We start from the raw sequence: 25,007 nt of genomic DNA on the forward strand, positions 1-25,007 counted from the left end.
CAGGAAAGCAGAGGCGATTCCTCTCAGGGCCCACTTGTCTCCAGTTTTAGCTCCCACCAGGTCCCAGCATTCTTCACGCATCCATAGGGTTTGACCTTCCTGTTGGGTGCCCCTGGGCCAGGGGAACCTGAAACAGGAAATCCTTCATAAGTGGATTCCAGTGATGAGGGTTCCGTGTCAGCACACGGGGAGGAGAATGCCCCCTGGCATTTGTGTTTTAAATAGGGCAGGCCTTTTCCATTTCTTGTAAGAAACCCTAAGCCCACTGAGAAGCAAGGTTCATATAGGCAAGGAGCAGAAGTCCAGAACAGCTGTTAGCTCCCCTTAAGTAGCAGTTTTCAGGGATTCAGAGATGTCCGTTTAAATCCCAGCAGACCCTGTAAGGTGGTGGGCCTGTAGTTCTTCACCCTTCAAGGAAAACACCATCCAAGCAACCATGCAAACTGAGGCTGTATTCCCTTGAAGAGTGGTGAGAAAGGCCTAGATAATGAGGGACAACTTATCAGTGATTCTCACATCATCACCAAAGGCACAGCAAAATAAAATGCTCCTAGACTCATTAAGGAGAAACCGCTGGCTCCACTCTGCTAGCAGGAATCGCCTTTGTCTTGTCATGGTAAACAGAGTCCCCAACCTGCAGATGACAAGACAGGCGGAAGAAACCACTGACAGTGACCACCAAAGGGAGTTTGCTCTGCACTGCAGAAACAGGGAAGCTCGTGTTAGGCAAGACCTTGGCTTTGAACAGGGATAGGCAGTTCCCAGGGCAACCTCTACTTGGCAGAGACTATTTAAAAAAAATAGCCCTGTGTGATACATTTAGATCACAGAGTTTCAATAGCTGTCCTTTCCCAGTAGACGACAGGCAAACACAAATGTGAACTCGCTTAGCCTTTGTTGGGGCTTGCCCAGGTCCTACAGACAGAAAGGATTCAGACTGAGCGTCCAGATGCCGTGGAAATGACATCCGCGCGAGGCGGTTCCCACGCTCTCTTCCTGCTCCCCAGCTCCCCTGGGTTACTGAGAAAGCGTCCTATTCCTGTCGATTAAAGGAACCACCTGCACATCGTGAGCAGGGCTCATCTAGTTTCTGAGTAGAAAGAAACCAACCAATAACCTTTGCTCACCTTTTTTTTTTTTCCCTCCTCCTCAATGACATGAAGCTCTAGTTTCCTGGAGCAGAGCTCTTGTTAATGAACTGAGCTGTGAACTTGGCTTTCTGGGAAGCTGGTAACAAAGCAGCCCACCAGTCCTAGAAGTGAGTCATCCCCTCAAGGGCGAGATCTTTGGCCTGCGTTCCCTTGGCTGGTGTGAAATCAACACACTAGAACCTCCCAGAACCGTATCAGCCTGAGTACAGGGAGGGGCGGGGCCATCCCCCCCCCACACCTGCTGCCCTGCACTTCCGCCATTGTGTGTGACAGCCCACGTGAGACTGGACAGCAGCTGTATCTCCAAAACGGGACAGTGTCTGCTGGTACCTTTCTGGGCTTCCTTTTTGTTAAGCAGATAAGCTGTTTCCTTCACAACCCAACTCATGTCCCACATGTGGAGGAAAATGTGAATAGAATCACTCGTGTTTTTACCCTTTGTGTTTCCTTAAGTCTCAGCACTCATTCAGCCATTCAGCAAATAGTTAAGGAGCACTTGTAATCCACCCACCACTCTCCTGAGTGGTGGGAATTCAGCAGTGAGCAAGACCTGAATCGGTATGATTGGATGCAAGTGCAAAGTCTTTACAGGACCCCCTATATCCTTGCAGAAGGAGAGCTGGAACAGGGAGGTGCCCTGATCCAGGCAGAGGGTAACCCATGGAAAGGCAGAGGAGGCATGGTGTGCTTGGTGTAACCGTGTGGGAGAAGCAGGCACAACAGTGATGATGTAAGGCAAGTTCTAGTCCTCAGCTATGACATAGCGATAACTCCTATTTTCAGTTTGTTAAAAGAAATACTGGCATATATGTTAAATACCTAGCTCTGCACCTGCCATCACATAAGGTAAGTTGCCCTCAAACCAGGTGAGAAAAGTTACTGGAATGAAACCATCCCCATGAAGCCAGTCTCAGCAAATGGACTTCTAGCACCATCAAAGAGAAATAAATGCCTTCTACTTACACAGATTTGACCTTCAGATCTAATCGTCTGATTGATCACCAGATTTTAATTGCCGGTTTTTGTTTTCCTTGTTGGGCATGAGGCTGGTTTGTATCTGAGTTTGATTTTTGTTGGTATTTCGATGCCCCATCGTTCAGTCCGTATCCCAGACTCTCAAGAAGTAAATCAAATTGTTCTAGAAAGATTCACTTTTCACAAAGCCTTGCTGATTGCCACATGTAATTTTCTCTGTGATTATAGCGTGTTGGATGATTTGTTCTAGTAACTGCACACATAGCGAGTTACTCAGCCTGGTCTATAATTTCCAGGATGAACATTGACTTACTTAAAAGGGGGGGTGGGAGAGAAAGAGAGGAGGAGAACAGCCTGTTTCATCTTTAAGGCTTTTTCTTTCCTGAAAGGATTTTCTGAAATATCAGCATCGCGTCTCCACAATACCATTCGAGGCACATTCCCTGGGGAAGAGTGGGAGATTATGAGAGATACGTGTAACCAGGTGCTGTGTCTCAAAGACACAAAGTCATGTGGCCCCAGGAGGGGGGAATTGATGCTCATCCAGACAGAGACATCCTGAGCATTTTTCTCTTCAACTGCCTTCATAGAAATTGCTCGCTCATTTAGCCGCAGTAAGAGCAAATAAAAAGGTGCATAATGTAAAATCCAAAATAAAAAATTGCACTGATCTTTGCAGTGAATTTTTGAACTCAAAATGTAACTATATATGTGTACTCTTTCATTTCATTTTTTAAAATACTTATTTATTCATTCAAAATAGTGACACAGAGTGGGAGGCAGAGATCTTCTATGTGCTGGTTTACTTCCCAGATGGCAGCAAGAGCCAGGGCTGAGCCAGACCAAAGGCTGGAGCCCAGAACTCTACCCAGCTGTCCCACATGAGTTGCAGGGAGCCAAGTACTTGGGCCATCTTCTGCTGATTTCCCAAGCCATGAGCAGGGAGCTGGAAGTAGAGCGGCCAGGACTTGAACCAGCTCTCAGATACGGGCTGCTCGGATCATCTCAAGCAGGAGCTCAACGCACTGCACCAGGACACCAGCCCCCTCATTCTCATTTTTTCTTGCTTGCTTTCTCCCTCCCTCCCTCTCTCCCTCTTCCTCCCTTCCTCCCTTCCTTCCTCCCTTCCTCCCTTCCTCCCTTCCTCCTTCCTTCCCTCCTTCCCTCCTTCCCTCTTCCTTCCTTCCCTCCCTCCTTCCTTCCTTCCCTCCCTCCTTCCTTCCTTCCTTCCCTCCCTCCTTTCCTTCCTTCCCTCCCTCCTTTCCTTCCCTCCCTCCTTTCCTTCCTTCCCTCCCTCCCCCCTCCCTCCCCCCCCCCTCCCTCCCTCCCTCCCTTCCTTCCTTCCTTCCTTTTTTTTGTTGAGGACAGTTGTATGCAAACCGTGTGCTGAGTCCTGGTGAAAAATATATTTTTCTATCTTCCACTAATGTGAGAGTAGCAGTTCCCGATCAGTGATTGTTTTTGCAGAGTATTGAATTGTGTAATCATTTTCTGTCTGGGATTATGTATAATGTGCTCACTGGCAATCAATAGTAAACCAGTCTAGGACTGAGACTCTCCTTGGAGTAATAGGGAAGATTTTTAATCTGGTGTCTGCACTGCCTCCAATACAGTAATCAAAGAGCCGAAGCTGCTGTTCACTCTATTGTTAAAATGTACATTTGCTCTTCTTTTTAAACTTTTTTGAGTACAGTTTTACTTATAAGTTTCTCACTACATGTTATACCAGTATCAAGGCGCTGCACCTGCCACTGAATGATGATGCTCCTGTTATTTGTGCCTGAAGTTCAAATGCAATTTCAACATAATTAGAGTCCGAGGCTGCTTCCCTGTACTACCGGAGCACCATGCATTTTAAGTTCACAAACAGCCGCACGGTTAAAAGCATCTGACATTTTCTCTGGAATGGTGAATCCACTCATCGCTTTGTCTCTGCATATATTCAGTCTGTCTGTTTATATGAGCTAGAACCATAAAGTAGTTTTTGTTTTTTCTGTAATTAAAATCTGTGTAGCCTATATCTGCAGTTTCTTTCCATTAAGCACTGCATATTAAACCCATCTAATTTTTAAAAATAATTGAAGATACTGATTTTCCCTGGTTCTGTGGATCATCAGTCATCATTACTGTAGACTGGCGAATGGGTGAAGCATTGGAAATTTGGCTAACTCTGTAGCGATGCCCAGCTGCGACCTTCCTGACTTTGTCACAGAGTTCAAGCACAGAAAGAATCGAAGCCAATTAACTTTCCAGTCATCGAGTTTCCAGTTTTGCAAGGTTTTCCAGTGTATCTAGCAAGTTCACTGATTTCAGAATGGGCAGTTCTCCTTCATAATGTTTATTAACTCACTCATATTCGTTATTTCAAGGATTAACTTTGTGAGGGAAAAAATGGAGAGCAGAAAAGAGAGTAAAGAGAATAAGTAACCTTTAATGTGAGATTGATCATTCCTCAAATAGATTTGGAGCACCAGCTACGCACAGGGCTCAAGAGTGGGGGGAAATGGAGCAGGCGAGGAAGACCCTGTGCTTACCACATGGAGCAAGGATCTAGTGCAGTCAGAGGAAACAATGCGTTCCACTCAGAGCACGGGGTCCCTTAATGCTAGATGTCCAAAAGGCCATTTGCACAGATGGACTCATATTGCATAGTTTAACTCTTGTGCCTGGAGTTGTTCCAGGATTATGAATTCATAATGTTGAAATGACTTCAGATTAAAAAAAAAAAAACTTGACCCTCATCTAAAACTCCCTTTTCATTAATTCATATTTTAAGGCATATTTCAGAGCTTCATGACATATTATAATGATGCTCACCTTTTTCTACATTTTTGTAAGACTATGTTGATCTCGCTGCCACCTACAGAAATCACCTTTTAAGTTCTTTCTTTCCAAGTGTAATGTCAGTTCCATAAAAAGTCTATTTTATAGACGCCTCCTGCCATACATGTGATCTGTCATATGCACTTTGGGATTAACTTTCAGTTCATGGTTGCATGAAAAATTCAAATACAGTCAAATGAAGTACCTCTTTCAACACATGTAATTTAAAGCAATTGCTTATTTCCAACTACTTTATTCCATATGGGAGACTTGGTCAATAAAGTGAATCATTACAATAATCCGAGGACACCTTGCTAGCAGAAATAGCATCCGTCAAGCACTATTTGTGGCAGTTTTGTGTTTTGTAATCATATGTTTTATAACCACTTTCCCATTTATTATTAATCTGTTTAACATTTGCAAAGTTAAAGTCAGAAAAGTAAGGCCTCTCAAACTTCTTCCCGGTTAGAAACAAATATATTTTTAATGCTTCAAACCAAAGCTGTTGTCTACTATTTGCAATGTTTGTGCAGTTCTTTATCCTGTTGCTAACAATGAATTCATTCTGAAGATGGTTACCTGGGACGAGCTGATCTCAGCATTGCAGCCTCCCTGAGGAATCTAGTACAACCCCAGTAGGTTCTGTGGTTAATTCCAAGGGGCTGCACAATTGAATTAATGTTCTGATTAATTGAATATTGAATACGGTGATGCATCCTTGACTTCAAGGAATCACTAAATGCAAAACATAAATACTGTGCCGGCTCTAGCTTTACGGCTAAGAAAATGTATTGCTCTCTTTTAGTACTTCAGGGATATTATTCTGCAAATCAGTTATGCATGGGGAGAGCAAAGCAAAATGGTTGGTTGGTTTAGGTTTTGCATTAGGATTTGAAATAAGCAAGAGTTTGTAATATGCACAGATCTGTGCAATGTGCACAAATCTTTCAACTCCAGCAGTCATTCTGTTACAGCATAGCTCAGGAAATGTCTCTAATATTGCCAGGCGAGTGAAACTTTACAGAGACATCAAGATGTAGATTTGAACATGGAAAATGTATGATCCACAGTTCTAATAATTGCGCAATTTGTTCTTTGGTGAACTTAGACAACCTAATTTTTATGAATCTCAGATTTCTCATCTGTAAGACATAATCCTCCTATAAGAATTAGTTTGATGCTTAAATTTAATATATATATATATCCAAAAAACCAGAAACAGACTTTTAAAAAGGCAAAAAATTATAAAAAGAATGTAGAGATTTTGAAATATCCATGTGATGGAAATTTATACAGTTTTTATTTAGTGACTTGACAATGATATTCTAGATCAAGAATACAGAAATGGTTTACAAACCTTAACCTTTTGTTGCACCATAAAGGATTTGTAAACATACACCAAATCAATATCCTGGAGAAGACGATATTTGACCAAATGTAATGAAATTAAAAACCCACTAACAAGAAAGTAAAAACCACCAAAAAAAAAAACTCCTACACATTTGGAAACTTAAAAATGACTTTGAAGCATCTAATGGAGCAAAAAGCTACAATAGAAACAAGAAAATATAACTGGAAACTGAAGATCATACTGTATATCCAGGTTGTGGGAAATGGTAACAACATTTTTAGAGAAAAATAGCTTTCAATGTATATCTGATAAAGGAATAAAGGCTTAATGTAATTAATTTTCCAAGCAATTTATTTAAAAAACACCAATAAAAGTAAGATGGCCAAATGAAATAAATAGTAAAGATAAAAGCAGATATTAATCAAATCAAAGGAAAGTAGCAGTAAATAGTATGAGAAACTGGAATTTCTTCCTTGAAAATACTAAGAAAACTGACAAGTCAACATTAAAATTCACAAAAAAAAAAAAAATGAAGTCTTCTGGAAAGATTACAGAGACACACACCTTGGTTTTGATCTTGAATTTTCACATGCACAGGAAAGCCATATAACAAAACCCCAAATCTCTATATATAACTCTTAAAGTTAGGCAAGCCACAAACCCCCAGATCAAAGCAGTTATGGACAAACTGGTAGCCACAGGATTTTCATGGTGTTGATATCCGCTGGTAGAAACCAAGGCCAATGGCAGTGTCCAGTGAAAGAAGCAGAAACCACTGCAAATTTCTCTGCAGAAAAACACCCAGCAGCGGAATCAAAGTGGAACAGACCAGGGACAAGGGTACCAAGGAACAGAGCAAATCCAGATAAAACTGAGAGGGTGGGGGAAGATGGGGCTGGGAATCAGAGCTGGAAAATCCAGATAGAAAGCTGCATAGTTGACTGTACTGGTCCGCTTTCTGTGGCTGTAACAAAATTCCTGAGGCTGGAAATTTCATGGAGAAAACAGATTTCTTTGGCTCACAGTTTTGGGAGCTGGAAGTCTGGGGTCAGGCGGTTCCTTAGGTTTGGCCTCTGGTGAGAGCCTCATGGCAGGTGGCATCCTGGTGGCAGGAGCACGTGCAGTTGAGACCACACAGAAGCCAGAGAGATGCAGGGCCAGGCCTGGTCTTTTGCAGCACTCATTCTGTCGTCCCTAACCAGGGCGTGGCCCTGGTGACCTAAGGGCCTCCCACTAGGCCCCAACTCAAAGATTCCAACTCTCCAACACTGCCACTCCAGGAACCAAGTCTCCAGTAAAGGAAGCTTTGGGGGACAGGGTTGGTGCAAACGTCAACACTGATCATGTCACCTCTGAAGTTAGAAATACTGAGGGGCCAGCATTGTCCCAGCTGCTCCACTTCCAATTCAGCTCCCTGGTATGGTCTTGGAAAAGCAGTGTAGGGTGGCCCAAGTATCTGGACTCCTGCCACCCACGTGGGAGAGCTAGGGGAAACTTCTGGTTCCTGGCTTTGGCCTGACCCAGACCTGGCCATTGTTGCCATCTGCAGAGCAAACCAGCAGATGGAAGATTCTCCCTCCCGCTCCCCTCCCCCTCCCCCTTTTCCTTAAGAAATCTTAAGAAGTGCTGAACTGTTTGGGAAAATTAAATCTGCATAAAAACAAGCAAGAGAAAGTTACCAAAGCTGAATTCCCTGCAAAAATTATTACAAGAACAAAACAGTCTGTCTCCGTGGACAATGAGAACATGCCAAAGTCATGCCCACCAACAGCCCAAGACATGCATATTACTGCAAAATTAATGTATAGTTGACATAGTGGCATAAATAAGAATTAGAAAACTCGGAATGAGATGCTGAACTTGGGAGAGTTATGAATAGAAACAGCAAAAGAACATAAAGGGACTAGATACAGCTAATGATGCCTTAAGAGAAATAGAAAGTGGAAAAGAGGAAATTTTTTAAAATAGAAAAAAAAAATTAAGAAAGAGATGCAAGGGGCTAGCGCTGTGGCATAGTGGGTAAAGCCGCTGTCTGCAGTGTTGGCATCCCATGTGGGTGCCAGTTCAAGTCCTGGCTGCTCCACTTCTGATACTGCTCCCTGCTAGTGTGCCTGGGAAAGTCAGTGGAGGCTGGCCCAAGTGTTTGGGTGCCTGTGCCCACATGGGACACCTGGAAGAAGCTCCTGCCTCCTGGCTTCAGATTGGCTCAGCTCCAGCCAAGTGAACCAGTGGATGGAAGACCTTTCTCTCTGTCTCTACCTCTCTGTAATAAGGTAAAGAGAGAGCAAGAGCGAGAGAGAGAGAGAGAGAGGCAAATGACTTGCAAGAAAATGACATAAAGAAAATTAGGTCCAAAGTCTACATTTTAGGAGTCCCTAAAAAAGAGCATCAAAGCAAGACATCAGAACAAGCGTAAAACTCTTCCAAAACAGCAGAATATTTGAAACTACAAATGTAGAACAGGAAAACGTCGGCCATGAGTGACCACCACCAAGACTCAGACAAGACAAATTTCAGGACTTTAAACTTGAAAGCAAATTCTCCTGGCGTCTATAAAAAGCACAAATGCCTGACGAAAGAAAGGACAGTGGATTATCCTCGGGCTTCCCAGTCCCAGTGCTCTGTACTGGCAGGAAAGAGAGTCTTATATAGGGGTGCCCAGGGAAGGAATGTGCTGGCCAGGTTCTTTGTAGCCAGGAAAACAACTCTCAAGCTTAAAGGGACAGAGCAATGGTTTTGAAGCTGTCATCAGACACACACTGTGGTATGCAGGTAACATTGTTCCCATGATCCTTTCCTAAGGAGATTACTCTAAAGTATGCTTCAGACAACCCAGTAAACTCCAGAATTGGCTCTACAACATTCATAACAGCTGGGGGCAAACATTCTTTTTTTGTTGTTGTTTTTTAAATATTTATTTATTTGAAAGGCAGAGTTACAGAGAGGGATCTTCTGTCTGCTGGTTCACTCCACAAATGGCCTCAACAGCCAGGGTCAGGCTGGGCTGAAAAGCCAGGAGGCAAGAGCTTCTCCCAAGTATTCCACATGGGTGGAGGGGCCAAGCGCTTGGGCCATCTTCTGCTGCTTTCCCAGGCCATAGCAGAGAGCTGGATCAGAAATAAGAGTATATGGGACTGGAACTGGTGCCCATATGGGATGCCGGCACCACAGGCAGTGACTTAACCTGGTACACCCCAATGGCAGCCCCAAACATTCTTCTGTAATAATTAAGACTATGGAAAAGTACTTCAAAAAAATTTTTTGAAATCTTCATATGTGAAGAGTCCTGGAAAAGATTGTGTAAAATGAGTATTATGAGAAAACAGTGCATGGGTTTCAAAAACTTTACACACCAAAGTAACTCACCTTCTAATTCTATTTTCTACAACCTATTTGAAGCACTCCCACATGAAGATTGAAGTAAGGAGTGTACTGTGTTCTGGCTGTTGGCTTTGGCAACATGCGCACAGCACAAATATACAAATGCAGAGAATAGGAAGAATTCCTTTAAAATAGTAGCTAGTTGTCTTGGTTGTGTTAGGCATTGTTATTCTGAGACCATCACATAGGAAATAAAACTGAGTAATTATGAGATCGTTTAATTCTACTTTCCTGTGTCCCCAATAATCCAGAGTGTGACCTGTTTGGTGAGGGAGAAAAAGATGTCACACTGAAGACCTTAGGTTGGTCTTGTGGCCTGAATTTAATGTGTCAGATTAAACTCAATGGCCTCAAATCCACGACCCACTCAGCAGTAGTGAGCATTGCTGGAATACAGATATTTCTGGGAACACCATTTCCCAGTAACCATTCCAGGGCTTCTTGGAGATTGTTGATTTGGAACGCGGAGTACACAAAATGACCTTGAAGCATCTGTGGTGCCTGAGATTAAGGAAGCTTTGCCAATAACTGTCAGCGTCATGTCAAAAAAAAAAAAAAAAAACAATAGGCCAACTTGACAAGGATCACCATGCACACTTGAGATCATTTGACCCACAAAAAATCCACCACATGGGCTTACTGACATTTTAAAAATAGTTGATCACCTGAGGAGGATGAAAATGAGCCATGTAAAAACTGATAAGCCAAGGTGCAGGTAGAAGCATTTATCTTGTGTTTTTCCATGTGAATTGTACCACCATGTAATCAAATGACAGAGGAGAGAAAATCCCTCCTTAAAAAATAACTGCATCTGATGAATGAAAAGGGAATGACAGGTTTGCAAGCTGAATGGATGAGTGAAGGTGCCTAAGCAGGGACCACTGTTGACTTGGCAACGAGAGACACCCAGAGAGTGCATGCCAAGTTGTGGGGAGATAATATGTGATTGAATAACACCATGGTGTGCACTCAGCAAAACGCAGACTCCCAGGAGCTACTGGGAGAATGGCCCAGGTCCTTCAGTTCTAAGAAGGAAAAAGGGGAACCTGTGGATTGAAAGCCTTTTTAAAAAACGATTTATTTATTTGAGAGTTCCAGAAAGAAGGGGAGAGACACAGACAGATCTTCCATCCACTGGTTCACTCCCCTGATGGCCGCATGGCTCACTTTGCCACATGCTGACACCTAGATTGAAAGATTTAAAAGACAGAGTTAAAAAATCAGCATGATCCATCCATTGGTGTGTGCTTCAGGTCTATCAAGTAAAATAACTCTATATAAATTGAGGTGACTCTCCAGGATCTTGAGTTCTGTCTTAAAGTGCTCAATTCTGGAAACATCTCTTGAATTCGAAATTTAAGACTGAAAGGTGTTACTGTTGTACTGTTTCAACATGTAAAATGATTTGTTCTTGATCATTAGCTCAGCGAGTTGTTACCTGGTAGTGTTGAATGTTTTAGGTTTACAAACAAATCCACAAAGAAGTCTTTTTCAACTAATCCTTTAAAATTAAAGGCAAACTCTATGTGTCACTCATACAATTTTTAATAACTATATGTATTACATGTTTGGATCCAGAATGATCAATAATTATTGACTTGGCATATAGCTGTAATTTACAGTTTTAGATCTGAAAGTACGTTATGATTAGCTGGACCTTGTGTGTTTTGGTAATTATTTCAAGCAGTTGTCAGTTTATTTTGTAGCCACAAGAGGGCACTGCAGAGCAGTGCAGCACTGAAATCTGACTCACTCGTGGCCTGTCTTTTGGTAAAATACATACTCAGAGCTTTACAAAAGAGAGAAGAAAAAAAATGAAAGGCAACTACATCGTCCCCATAGGCTTTCTCATTTACTGGAAAAATGGTCAGCTAAAATATATGTGTATTTTGTGAATATACACATATAATATGTGTATGTTATATATAATTATATAATAATTATAATAAATATACCTAAGTGCATGTCCAGGGTATCAGATCTGTGTCCATCCCAACCCTGAATCTGAAGTTCTCCTGCTGTAGTTTTTATTCTGCTGTTGGCTGTAGACACTCTCCTCAAGCACTGATCCATCCCGTACGGTGTTTGCTGGCGTTCAAGATGAAAGAGACCTGGGGCCTTTCAGCAGTCATGCTTAGAGAAGGTGTTCAGGAGACGACGCAGGAGATAGGAGCCCACAGGGAGTCCTCACCAGAGGGGTCTGCTGTAAGCTCCAGCTGCCCAGCTGCACAGGCAGTGGGTAGGTGACTGAATTCCTGACTCCTTACAGTCAGGGGAAGCCGACCGAAGCCTGCCATAGTCGTTTAACCGAATCCTGTCTTGACTCTTGCTATTGGGGCACCTGTGTCGACCGTGTGTGTGTGTGTGTGTGTGTGTAGGCATCGGTCAAGCCGATTGGGGTCCCTCACTGACTTTTCTGTTGCCAAAAGCCACGCCACGTGGCATTCCTCAGGAGGTGCCCCATGCACTCGGGGAAGTCGATCAATACCACACGTCGTCGACGTTGGAGGTGTCTCATGGAGCATCTTTGTGACTGATTTTCTGTGCTACTGTGAAACTGTAAATAAATGACATCACCTTCATCCTGCACATGAATTCACTCTCCTGAGAGTTAGTGGTTCAGTTCCTCTGTTGAAAAAGGCAAGTGTGTGACTGACCATCTCCTGGGGCGGGGTGGGGGTGGAGGCTGCCAGGGTTGTTCAGTGCCCTTCACGAGGGACCTGCTGTGAAACGTGGCTCTGGGGCTGGCCCTGTGTAGGTGGACCCTTGTGGCTACGATTCTGCTGCTTTTCTCAGGGCGTTTGTTTACAATTTTTTGTAGGTTGAGGCTCTGGGGCTTTGCATCTCAACGTATCTAATGCTTGCTGAAAAGAAATTAGGTGGTCTGTTCTCTCTGAATACAGGGTGGTCTGTCCCCTGCTTTCATTTTTCCCTCCCTGGGTTTTGTTTGAAGCCTTGCTGTGTTTCATCCTCTGGCCTCACTTAGGGGCCCAGGCAGGACAGCACTGATACAGGTAGCTTGCACCAAGTTGATTTGGCCTGTGTGTGTGGTTCCAACTTCATCTTTAACCCACTATTGCCTTTTCTATAAAAATCTTTACCATCCTTCAAGGCCAATGCAATGTCCACCTCTTCAGTGAAGTCATTGTTAACTATTCCAGATGTCCTGTTTCCCCTCACCCCAAGTACAACAGCCTCTGTCACCTCTTCTGCCGCATAGATGGTTCTGCATTTCCCCATCGACTCTACGACACTTTTCACTCATGATCTCGTGTCCTAACCCTGCCTGCTGATCTGGCCCACTCAAGTAAGAAACCAAGAATGGGGTCTATCTCTGGGGTCCACAACATCATGCTGTGTCTCCAGCAAATCTAATCTGGTCTGTCGACCCAAATGAAGAGGTCGTTCTTCCAGTGTCATCTCGACTCTACCAGAGTTATGCTTCCTACTTATTTCTACTGTGAATCTCCCCACAGTGATGTACCTCTCTGTTCTCTCTCTGCCTTGTTCTGCCCACGCCTGCTCCCTGTACACATGTCAGCAATCTAAATCCCGCCCCTAGCACGTGAGACAGAGCTGAGTTTGGGCCTCTTGTGGTTTATACTCAGCCTCCAGGGTTTTATTTTTTTTTCTTAGTCCTCCTCTGTGAGGTCATTTTATCATCACTGCACCACTAGGAACCCTGAACACCCTCTATTGTATCCTTATGACTGAAGACAACACAGCTCCCAAAGTTGTCATTCAGATTAGTATTGAGTCAGAGACAAGGACCTGCAGCACACGTAACGTGGATGAGAAAGCATTTCTCTGAATAGCGATGGATGATGAGGCCAACACCCGTTTCAGCCTGAAGTTCTTTGGAAACAGTAGGCCAGTTCACATGAAGAATGGTGACGTCACCCGTGAGGCACAGCCCAAGTATCTTCCAGAGAGTGATGTGAAGTGCCACAAGTTTATCTGCAGTTCTCCCAAGTAGAAGTAAAAATAGAAAAGAGTATAAAAGAACAGAAATGGTCGTTTGATGATGCTTTGTGAAAAGCGTTCACATTTGATGATTGAATAATGTTATTCATTTAAATGTTTTTTGGTTGACGATTCCTTTGCAACCCCAGACTAAAGCCACACTTTTATCGTTTTCAGCTTCGCAAGTCTGTTTTCAGCATCAGGGCAAGGAATCTTCTGGAAAAGGAGACAGCAGTCACTAAAATCTTAAGGTAACACCAACAAACATTGTGTGTTTAGACACACAAATGGGACTATATTAAGCAAAGAAGGAAGTGTTTTAAGTGAACTAAATTTCTGGGCATCACCATATGCTTTCTACTAGAAAGTAGACTTCAATATAGATGTGTTTATAAGAATGTCAAAATTATTAATGTTTTCTGAAAGTAATAACTTATTTATTTTATTTTCATGTACTTAAATTATAAACATCTACGAAAGCTGAAAATAACTTACTACAATTCTTAAAAGTTTTCTATACTTTCTAATAGCTAAAGAAAAAATTATAATCTAAAGGAAAATAGTAAAAAGAGCAAGCTTTTTTGAAGTCATTATGATTTATTCTTCTATTACAATAAATTTACTAACAATTTATTAAGAGTGAAAAACACACACATCCTGGAATACTTACGGAAAGACTGAAGTTTAATGCTACTTCCTATGATATGCCTTGAAATGAAGTATCAGTAAAGAGAATTAAGCTGCTGTTTGAGAGTATTTTATTAGACTGTGTTACGAGAGGATATAGAATGTTGTTTGGGGGCCCATATTACACTGACGTGCGAATGACACAGCAGACCAGGGGCACTGGGGGTCGGACGCCTGCCAAGGCGAACAGACAAGGTCATCTCCAAAGGTGGAGTCAGTGGAGGGAGCTGGGTCCTCTCCTTCCCGATTCCTGGCTGGGAGTACTCATTAAAGCATCCTCCGCAGGACGTATATTACTATAGCTTGGAAAACTGGTAAAGCTAAGTATATGTAATTTTAGAAACTGCTTTTACTTTGTAATGCTCTCTGAACTTTGTGTGTGTGCAAAAGACAGTTCCTAACTAAGACTGTCTACTAGGAATCTGCTGTCTGTGTTGGCTGGCAGTCATTCCCAGAGTTGGACATGGGGTGGGCTAGCTCTGACGTGCTGAGAATACAGATTTCTGGGGCTTGTGTATTATCACCCCTAAATATGGTAAGACAAACATAAAGCCTTGCTGACATAAGCAACCTGCACCCCTGCTGGGGCTGGCTCTGACTGGCTGGTCTCTCTAGCCTGATAGGGCTGGGAGTTTTGTCACAGGCCTCGCCTGGAAGACCTCCCGGCACTTTGTGATCATCATGGAAGCTGCAGCTGTACCACACAAGTTCACGGTGGCGTCCTACAGAGATGCTGATCCACCTCCTAGGAAGACAAATTCTCCCTCAACCCAGAAGCAGCTGCCCACTGAGGAGGACAGTGCTCTGTGCCTGTGCAGAGAATCTACTGCCAACCCAGGAACAGAAATGACTGCACCCAGAGCAGCTGCCCTCCGGGGACTGGGACTTTGCCCTCAGGGCACCCAGAGATTTCCCAGGCAGAAGCAGAATGGATACTTACAAGGAAGCCCCTCACTTCCCCACACGTTTCCCCCCCCCCTTTTTTTTTTAAGATTTATTTATTTAGGCCGGTGCCGTGGCTCACTAGGCTAATCCTCCACCTTGCAGCGCCGGCACACTGGGTTCTAGTCCCGGTCGGGGCACCGGATTCTGTCCCGGTTGCCCCTCTTCCAGGCCAGCTCTCTGCTGTGGCCAGGGAGTGCAGTGGAGGATGGCCCAAGTGCTTGGGCCCTGCACCCCATGGGAGACCAGGAGAAGCACCTGGCTCCTGGCTTCGGATCAGCGTGGTGCACCGGCTGCGGCGCACCAGCTTCGGCGGCCATTGGAGGATGAATCAACGGTGAAGGAAGACCTTTCTCTCTGTTTCTCTCTCACTGTCCAATCTGCCTGAAAAAAAAAAAAAAGATTTATTTATTTATGTGAAAGTCAGAGTTACACAGAGAAATGAGAGGCAGAGAGAGAGGTCTTCCTTCCACTGGTTCACTCCCCAATTGGCTGCAATGGCCGGAGCTGCGCTGATCTAAGCCAGGAGCCTCTTCTGGGTCTCCCACATGGGTGCAGGGGCCCAAGGACTTGGGCCGTCTTGTACTGCTTTCCCAGGCCATAGCAGAGAGCTGGATCAGAAGAGGAGTAGACAGGACTAGAACCAGCGCCATATGGGATGCCAGTGCTTCAGGCCAGGGTATTGAGCCAATGAGCCACAGCACCGGCCCCCACACGCTCCTTCTTAAAACCACTCTGTTACTTTTCCTCTTCCGTGAACGCTTTTCCTTCTCTGCTCCTCTCTGTTTTCAGAAGAACGGTGAAACTCGCCCACCCGGAAACGTGGGCACGCATCGACCTGGGCTGCAGAGGCTTCTGGGCCGCTGCAGAGACCATGCTCCTGTTGCTTCCTCCAGGGAGCAGGGTCTCTCAGGGCAACACCTTGTCATCCATCCAGCTGATAACTTTTTGGAAACTCTCCTTCCGAAAATTCACGCCCCTTAGCGTTTGGCCTTTGAAATACCAGGGTTGTCACAGGGCGCGTGTTCACATGTTCTTTTAATTGAAAAATCAAGTCAGGCTCTTTTTATTTATTTATTTATTTATTTATTTTGACAGGCAGAGTGGACAGTGAGAGAGACAGAGAGAAAGGTCTTCCTTTTGCCATTGGTTCACCCTCCAATGGCTGCCACGGCCGGTGCGCTGCAGCCGGCACACCGCGCTGATCCAATGGCAGGAGCCAGGTACTTATCCTGGTCTCCCATGGGGTGCAGGGCCCAAGCACTTGGGCCATCCTCCACTGCACTCCCTGGCCACAGCAGAGAGCTGGCCTGGAAGAGGGGCAACCGGGACAGAATCCCGCGCCCCGACCGGGACTAGAACCCAGTGTGCCGGCACTGCAAGGTGGAGGATTAGCCTAGTGAGCCGCGGCGCCAGCCTCAGACTGTTTCTAGCACATTCAGCTGAATGCTTGGACAGTGCAAACCGACCGGGTGCACCGTGTCATCCGGCTGCCTGAACTGATGGATGAGACGCTCCCGTGCTCCCCAAAGCTTCTGCTCAAACTCATACCCAGTCGTGCCAGTGCTGCAGTTCAGCGTGGTCAGGGGAAAAATCTGTTGCTTCTTGAATGCATAGAAGTAGTTTCAAAAAATAACTTATGCTGTGTAGGAGCAAAAAAGCATTGTCAGGTTTGTAAGACTATTCGGGAATACGGGCCCTCTCAACGTTGCCCCACCAGTGGGCATCTTGAATAGTGTTTTGCTAAAGCCCAGCCCTCCACAAAACAAGCTGGAGCACCTCGGGAGCATGTGAGTGATGGAGCCCTGTGAACATCGGGAAGTGGCACAGGTACAATTTGAAAACCTGTATATTTCCTAAAACATAAACTTGATATTTAGAAAAGCCATTTTTCTTCGGTAAAAATAGTTTCTACATTGCTGCTGCTCTATATGCTGTGTGAATTAAGGACACATGCAAAGATATCAAACTGATACTTTCTTTGGGTGCATTTATGTTTTCTTCACTCATAATAGTAGTAGTAAAAAATAAAAATAGGCCGGTGCCACGGCTCAATAGGCTAATCCTCCACCTTGCAGCGCCGGCACACCGGGTTCTAGTCCCAGTCGGGGCGCCGGATTCTGTCCCGGTTGCCCCTCTTCCAGGCCAGCTCTCTGCTGTGGCCAGGAAAGGCAGTGGAGGATGGCCCAAGTGCTTGGGCCCTGCACCCCATGGGAGACCAGGAGAAGCACCTGGCTCCTGCCATCGGATCAGCGCGGTGCTCCGGCCACAGCGCGCCAGCCGTGGCGGCCATTGGAGGGTGAACCAACGGCGAAAGGAAGACCTTTCTCTCTGTCTCTCTCTCACTATCCACTCTGCCTGTCAAAAAATAAAAAATAAAAATAATATGGGGCCCAGCATTGTGGGGAAGCAGGTTAAGCCACGGGTTGCGTTGTTGGCATTCCATATCAGAGTGCTGGTTTGAGTCCCAGCTATGCTGCTTCCAGTCCAGCTTCCTGCTAATGTGCCTGGGAAGGCAGCAGAGAATAGACCCCATCACGGTGTTGGAGTTCCTGGCTCCTGACTTTGGTGTAGCACAGACCTGCTAGCTGTTGCAACTATTTGGAGAATAAATTGAATGATGGGTGATTTTTCTCTGTCTCTGTCTCTCTCTCTCTGTCTCTCTCCTTCTCCCCTTCCCTCCCTCCCTCCTTCCCAAATAAATATCTACACCTTTAAAAAATAAATAACACAGTCTTGCCCATGTTGTAATGCAATCCTTTAGTTCAAAAGTGAAGAACAGATTGGGTTTGTGTCTCTGGGTTCATGGACATCGTGCTATGCTGTTTTGCAAAGAACAACAGCAGAAGAAGAAGTTGAGGGAAAGAAACTCAAGCCAAAGATGAGGAAAATATTCATGGAAGCCTCAAGGCCATTGACGCAAACAGCCCCCTCTGATAATGGGGAAGTAGAAACAGTTGCCCCCTCTCTCCTGGCATCTTCTCAGGCCCTCTGAGCAGTGCTGTGCCTCCACTGCGACCTTTCTCTCTGTCAACTAAACGCAGCCAGGGGTCTCAGCTGATGTACAAGTGACCCCTCCCTCTGCCCTTTGGAAGGCTTCCGAAGAAGGAAAGACGTAAAGACAAGGCATGCAGACTTGGCCTTGTGTAGATGAGCCAGCCTTGTCCCTTGAAGGGACAAGTCAGGGTGGCTGTTCCTAAGTGTCACACCTGATGGAGGTTGGACAGACTTCTTGATGTAAGACTTTGGGACTGAGCAGCATGCAAAACGGGGAGCAGGTGCTGTCCTGGGGAGGTCCGCGCGTGGCTGTGACGAGACCAGACGGCACACCTGGCCCCTCTGCACCTTCCCTGCCCTCCCCCGTGCTCGGCCTGACGGTTCGGTGTTCACTCACCCAGAGGGAGCCCGCCTTCTGTTGCCCACATTCCTTCTTGATTTGGGTGATTTCTGAGAAGAGGGAACAACCAGTGGTGACTTTGTGCTGACCTCTTCCCGTGTGGGATTTCTGTGGATGTGCGAGTGTGTGTCCTTGGGATTTTTAATGATATACATGGATCACGTTTTGGAAACAAATATCACTGATCTTTGGAAACAGCATTAATAATAGATTCGGGATGGTGTGCGGGTACTTGGCCGGAATCATCATGAATGCTGGTTGTCTGGGTGGCTGCTTTGCCCCGCTGAGTGACCTGTTGTCTCAACAAGGGGCTGGTCCAGTAGTGTGCAGTGCACAGCAATGTAGTTAGGGGAAGACCTGAAGCTGACAATGAAGTTGTTGACTGGTTAACAGCCTTGCCCACCTGGACAGGTAAAGTCCTGGCCATTTAGCTGTGGAACCACCCGTGCTCTCAGGGGACCTGTGTTCCCGAATTCTTCCAACTGAAACGGGATCATCCGCAGAACTCCAGCAAAAAGTGTGCTGGAGGCATTGCCACGTGCAGGAAACTCCAGCACCCAGAGGGAAAAGTCTCAGAGAAGCAACTATGGGAATCACATGGAGCCATCCCTTTCTTTGCGTAATCATCTTTAATTTGCGTTCTTGTGCTGCTTTTTCTTAAATTAAGACATTTTGGAAAATAGAAATGAATTCAGAGTACATTTGAGACCTCCTTGATGAGAAACCGAAAGTGGGCCATTTCGACAAATTGTGCTTAAATCCAGGTAACTCTCCGAGCACAAGCAGCCTCTGTGTTGTGTGTTTCAAGACTTTTTTGAAGAGGATTGCATGGGAAACGATGTTCTACTCCCTCAATTATAAAATACGAGGTTGCTATTCAATTTGCCGGTGTTCTGCCTTAGGCAGTCATCGGGCTCCACGCAGAAAGCTGCTTTTCAAGGGGCAGTGACCTTTCTGTGCGTCAGATGAAATAAAAAACAAACAGCAATGGGTTTTCAAAGCATCGCCAGCTCTACTGAGACTCTCTCTAATTCAAAGCCCCGAAACTGAGCAAAAATGTAGTATCATTCCTGCTAGGCTGAATGAATAGGGAAATGTCAAAAGAAAATAATTAAACATTTTACATGATTTTAGAAAGTTCCATCCTTTTGTGGTTTGCCAGGAGTACCTCATTAGCCAGGACTGTATCTTTATAAACCTTTTTTAAATGCTCACTCTATATTAACATTTTCATTTTGATATTTTGATTTATGGCATCATTTTCTTTATCATGCACTTGCATGAATATATTTTCAAAAGTCTAAGTGATAGTCTTTAGTTGAGTGCTACTTGCTACTAAAAGCAAATATTTTCAATGAAGTATGTAGGACTGGATTTTAGCTATCATTTTAAGATATTTTTATTGACTACTAATAGAACTTTACAAAGGTACTTCAAAATATTTACAGAAAATGGAATTAAAAGATGTTTGTTTTGGTACAGAAACATTTTTGAAATCCAGGCTTAGTTTTTTCATAACAGGCCTTTATTTATTGAAAGCTTTTATTTAATAAATATAAATTTCGTAAGTATAACTTTTGGATTATAGTGGTTCTTCCCCCCATACCCACCCTCCCACCCGCAAACCATCCCATCTCCTACTCTATCTCCCACCCCATTCTTCATTTAGATTCATTTTTAATTATTTTTATATACAGAAGATCAACTCTATACTAAGTAAAGATTTCAACAGTTTGCACCCACACAGACACACAAAGTGTAAAGTACTGTTTGAGTAATAGTTTTACCATTAATTCACATAGTACAACACATTAAGGACAGAGGTCCTACATGGAGAGTAAGTGCACAGTGACTCCTTTTATTGATTTAACAATTGATACTCTTATTTCTGACGTCAGTAATCACCCGAGGCTCTTGTCATGAGCTGCCAAGGCTATGGAAACCTCTTGAGTTCACAAATTCCGACCATATTTAGACAGGGCCATAATCAAAGTGAAAGTTCTCTCCTCCCTTCAGAAAAAGGTACCTCCTCCTTTGATGGCCCCTTCTTTCCACTGGAATCTCGCTAACAGAGATCTTTCATGTAGGTCATTTTTTGTATAATAGGCATTTTCATGAATTTCTTGAAGATCCCTCAAATACGTGGATTTCAAAATAAGTTTTGCACCAAAATACACTTATTTTTCATTCCATCTTCCACCACCTTCTTGAAGTACCATTGATACTGCTTAAGTGAATAGACAATCACTACACATTTAGTAAACTACGATTTTTAAAAATGAGATTAACTGGATCATCTTCCTCACCATAAGACAGTCATTCTTTTGCTGAAGGAACGTTTCTCTAGCATCTTCCACATCCCAGGCATTTTGCCCTGTTTGCGTTTAGCAGCCTTGGATGTGGTCTGTTTGTCCTGCAGCCCCATATTCCAAGCATAACCAGAAAGAGGCCTCTTGCCCCAGCGCGGGGGCCCGTGTATGCGGCATCAGCATTGGACCTCAGACCCGGAGGCAGACCCACCTCCTGCCCAGAGATCGTGAAGAGTGTGTGGGTGGGTGGGGGCGCTGGAGGAGCCCGCCTTAAGAGGAAGGACCTGTACCTTTTAAGTCACAATGGGGGCCACCTCTTTAGACAGCAGTGGTTTCTAATGACCAGCACTTGACAGCAGCAACTCAGTTTTAAGGCAAAAAAAAAAGAAGAAAAAACTGGGATTGAATGTCATAAAGACTTATCTTTGTGGCTGTATTAAGGCTGCTTGGTTGTTGATTGTCCTGCCATTTAAGAACTCCTGTAAGTGAGTGGAAGGACCATTTGGAGAAAAATAAGCTGAGGAAAGAGGTGAAAAGCAAGTGTATTCAAAGGACTATACCCTCCAAAGATAAGATCTGTGAATATATGCATTTGTATAAAATAGGAAAGATTTCAAAGTGGCAAAATATAATGGCAGTAGCCCCCATACCTTATTTGCAAATTGCTTTCTGCATTGTCAGGTAACTACAGTCAACTATGGTCTGAAAATATTGCATGGAAAATTCTAGAAATAAGTATGTCACAAGTTTTACATTGCACGTTGTTCTGAGCAGTGTGAGGAAATCTCTTGCTGTCCTGGCTGAGGTGTGAATCACCTCTTTGTCCAGCAGGTCTGTCCTGTACATGCAGCCTGTCTGCCGTCCCCTTAGCCATCACTCAGTTGCTGCCGTGGTATCACAGTGCTTAGGTTCACGAAAACCCTATTTCCCTTAACAATGGCCAAAAACAAGAGAAGTACTGCAAAGGAAACACCAAGCAGGAACCGTGGCAGGACTGCAGGGCCTACGTGAGAAAGCACAGTACTATAGGGTTTGGTATTCTCCAGAGTTAAGCATCCCCTGCGGGTCTTGGGACATATCCCCTGTGACTAAGCCAGGACTATTCTAAATTTAACTAAAAATGTGTTCTAAAGGGATTTTCTTAGATCGTATCTGACTTGACATCAAAATATATTATGTTTTTGATAGTATGATTTTTAGGAAAACTCAAAAGTGATTGTAATAGTGCTACAGATCAAGAAGCCTACTATTGAATTTTAGAGACATGCAGACTTGAGAGAGGTATACAGATTTCTCATCTGTCCCATGTCCCCACATGTGTTTGGTCCAGGTGATGAGCTGCAGTGACATGCCATGATCACACAGGGTCCGAGGTTTACGTTAGGACTGCTTGTGGTGTTGTAGAGTCTCTGTGTGAGCAGCTGTGCCGTGGTGCACATCTATCATTACAGCATCATGCAGAGTAGTTTCACTGCCCCACAAATCCTCTCTGCTCTGCTTAACACCTCTCCGTTTCTGGCAGCTACTGTAAACACAGGGAAACTGTCTCCATCGATGTGTAAATACACATGTTGTCTTCATGGACATACATATATGTTCATAGCAGCTTTCTTCATGCGTTGTCAAAACTTAGAAGAAACTGAGATGGAATGGGAAGATATTTTGCAAGACCTTTCTGTTACTATTTTATCATTGGGGTGTAAAGTAATCAGTAATAGAGGAAAATAAAATGCATGCTCATGGAACATTTGGTTAGTATAGTTGCTGCAGTATTTGTGAAATTTCACCTTGATCCTAGTGAAAAGTTTAATCTTTGCATTATAATTCATGTATTCCTAAGACAGTGATGGAATTACTAAATTTGAGCCCCAGTGAATAGTGTGGGACTTCAATCACTTGCTGAGTTTTAATAGATGCATCAAAAAAGCATGGGTTTCATATGAGTTAATGTTCTTTTTTGTTTATAATACATGCGAAGAGAAAGACACTCAATGTTTCTTTGATTTTATTTTTAGTTTAAGGTGAGGTTCTCATCACCCATGCATTTACATGGCTGTCTGTGAAAACATTTTTTATGAATAAGGCAAGATTGGAAAGAACTAACCCGCTGTTGCTATCAAAGAGCCATATCCATTTACTCGGGACTAGGCTGTTCAAAGGGGAATGGGGTATTCACCAGGAAACAAATGCAGCTTTTCCCCATCTCAGCAAGAGGCCATTACAGAGAGGCTCACCCATCACCATCCACGGTGGTCTCTGCTTTGGATGATCAGATTGGCACTCTAGTGGAGGCAGGTAAGAGCCACTTCCAGGAATACTCATTACCTAGTCTCTTGCATACAGCCTTACAGTCACAGTTTTACATAATTACCACTGAAGGACTATTTTCCTGTTGTCTGCTGATGTGATTACATTACATTAACGAACATCAGATAATACTTTAAAATGCATTACTTTGTGGACTCGAGATTTCAGTAAAATCCCTTAAATGTAATGCTCTACAAAGTTAGATTGTAGCTCCTTTGCATGGCAATACCTCTAATACCAGATGGGATCGTGCATTCAAACTATTCTATAATAAGTGAAAATAATTTGAAGACTCATAGGTGTTTGCCTCCCTCCCTCCCTCTCCTTCCCTGACTCCTTCCTTCCCTCTCCCTCCTTTCCTTCCTCTCCTCCCTTTTTCTCTCTCTTGCCCTCCTCCCCCCCCTCATTACAGCACGGTAAGGCCTTTCCCACACCCTGTTCTGGAACATTAAGAAACAGACATGGAGACAAAGAAAGGAACCAAGGACCCCCTGCCACTCTGTCTATAAACAACTCATGGTGTTTAAAGGCTAATAAAGCTCCAAAGATCTCTCTTCCAACCATAATCTGTGGGCCAATTTAAAAATATTTGAGTTGGAAAAATATCAAGAAAAATAGAGACAATTGCTTAAGACGTGATTCTCTCCCCTGGACCTCCGTAAAAGATAATATACACTCATGTATGGCAGTCATATGAGGGGTGATGGAAATTCCACAGCACAAAGGCAATGCAGGGAGGAAAAAAAAAGACATCAATCTTTCATATTTTTTTTTCAAAGACTTGGCAAGAAACCGGGGGTCATATTTTTGCAACTGGGAGTGTGTGTTTGCCGAAGAACATTCCCACATTCGAATCATCATCAGGGGTCCTCTCTTGCTGTACTTTCAAAGGTAGAGAGGGCATAACATTAACCCCGACTGGGAAAAGGAGAAGGCTGCACTGTAATTCTCCTCCAGGGAGCAGGGATAAAGGGATTACATGTGCCCGCATAATGGAGAATTTCCTCGCTCACCCAAGACAAAAGCCTTCATTATTTTTCACCAGACACTTGAAGCCTTATGCTTCCAGCTTCCAGAAGCTAAGCAGGCAGACCAATTTGTTTTTTATATTAAGCCACTAGATGGAGTTCCTAAGAAACTGGCTTTCCAACACTGGCCGTTACGGAGAGACACAGGAAGATGCTGGGGACTTGGACGCTGGAACCCAGTCAGTCTGCCCCACGAGAAGCAAGACCATTCCTGAAGATCACAGTGTGGTTTTCAGTGTCATCAGCTTTGGTTTCTCTCTGGATAGAAAGTAAATGAACATACTTCTTTTTCCCTTGGGAGGCCTGAAGGCATCTAAATCCTTTCAAAAATCCAAAGGTGCAAAATGGAACTTAATTGAACATTCATGGACTTCTTCTGGGAGAGTGTATCACTCACTGAGTAGTGTTAATGATACAGGTGCCTCTCACCTCATAGGTGAACTATTAGCAGTCTCCTATTCATCTGAAGAGCTTGCCAGCAGATTCCCAGAAGGTAAGCTGTGTGCAGGCCACACCCCCAGTGTTGGATCAGATCTCTGGCTTAAGAAAAGGAAATGAGTTCAGCTGTCAGAGTGTGCTTGGCTCCATCCATATTGGCTTCCTGGTTTCCCGGAAAGCTTCCCATACAACACAGATCAAGACTTGCACATCTTCCATTGAAAGAAGCAATGTCTGATTGTTTTTTCATTGCTG

The 25,007-nt window shown here is 44.1% G+C and overlaps 1 protein-coding gene across 3 annotated transcripts in view; it reads left to right on the forward strand.

Annotated features, from left to right (window-relative positions):
• Positions 1 to 25,007, forward strand: part of NALCN (sodium leak channel, non-selective) — a 368,383-nt gene that overhangs the window by 286,442 nt on the left and 56,934 nt on the right. For all 3 annotated transcript variants that reach the window (XM_089303460.1, XM_051849987.3, XM_089303461.1), the window contains one exon: positions 13,822 to 13,895. In XM_089303460.1, coding sequence (XP_089159586.1) covers positions 13,822 to 13,895 — 74 coding nt within the window. The remainder of the gene's footprint in view (positions 1 to 13,821; positions 13,896 to 25,007) is intronic.

The sequence above is a fragment of the Oryctolagus cuniculus genome, chromosome 9, assembly GCF_051225735.1.
Source record: "Oryctolagus cuniculus isolate XC-2025 breed Fujian yellow rabbit chromosome 9, ASM5122573v1, whole genome shotgun sequence".
In the NCBI taxonomy this organism is placed as follows: domain Eukaryota; kingdom Metazoa; phylum Chordata; class Mammalia; order Lagomorpha; family Leporidae; genus Oryctolagus; species Oryctolagus cuniculus.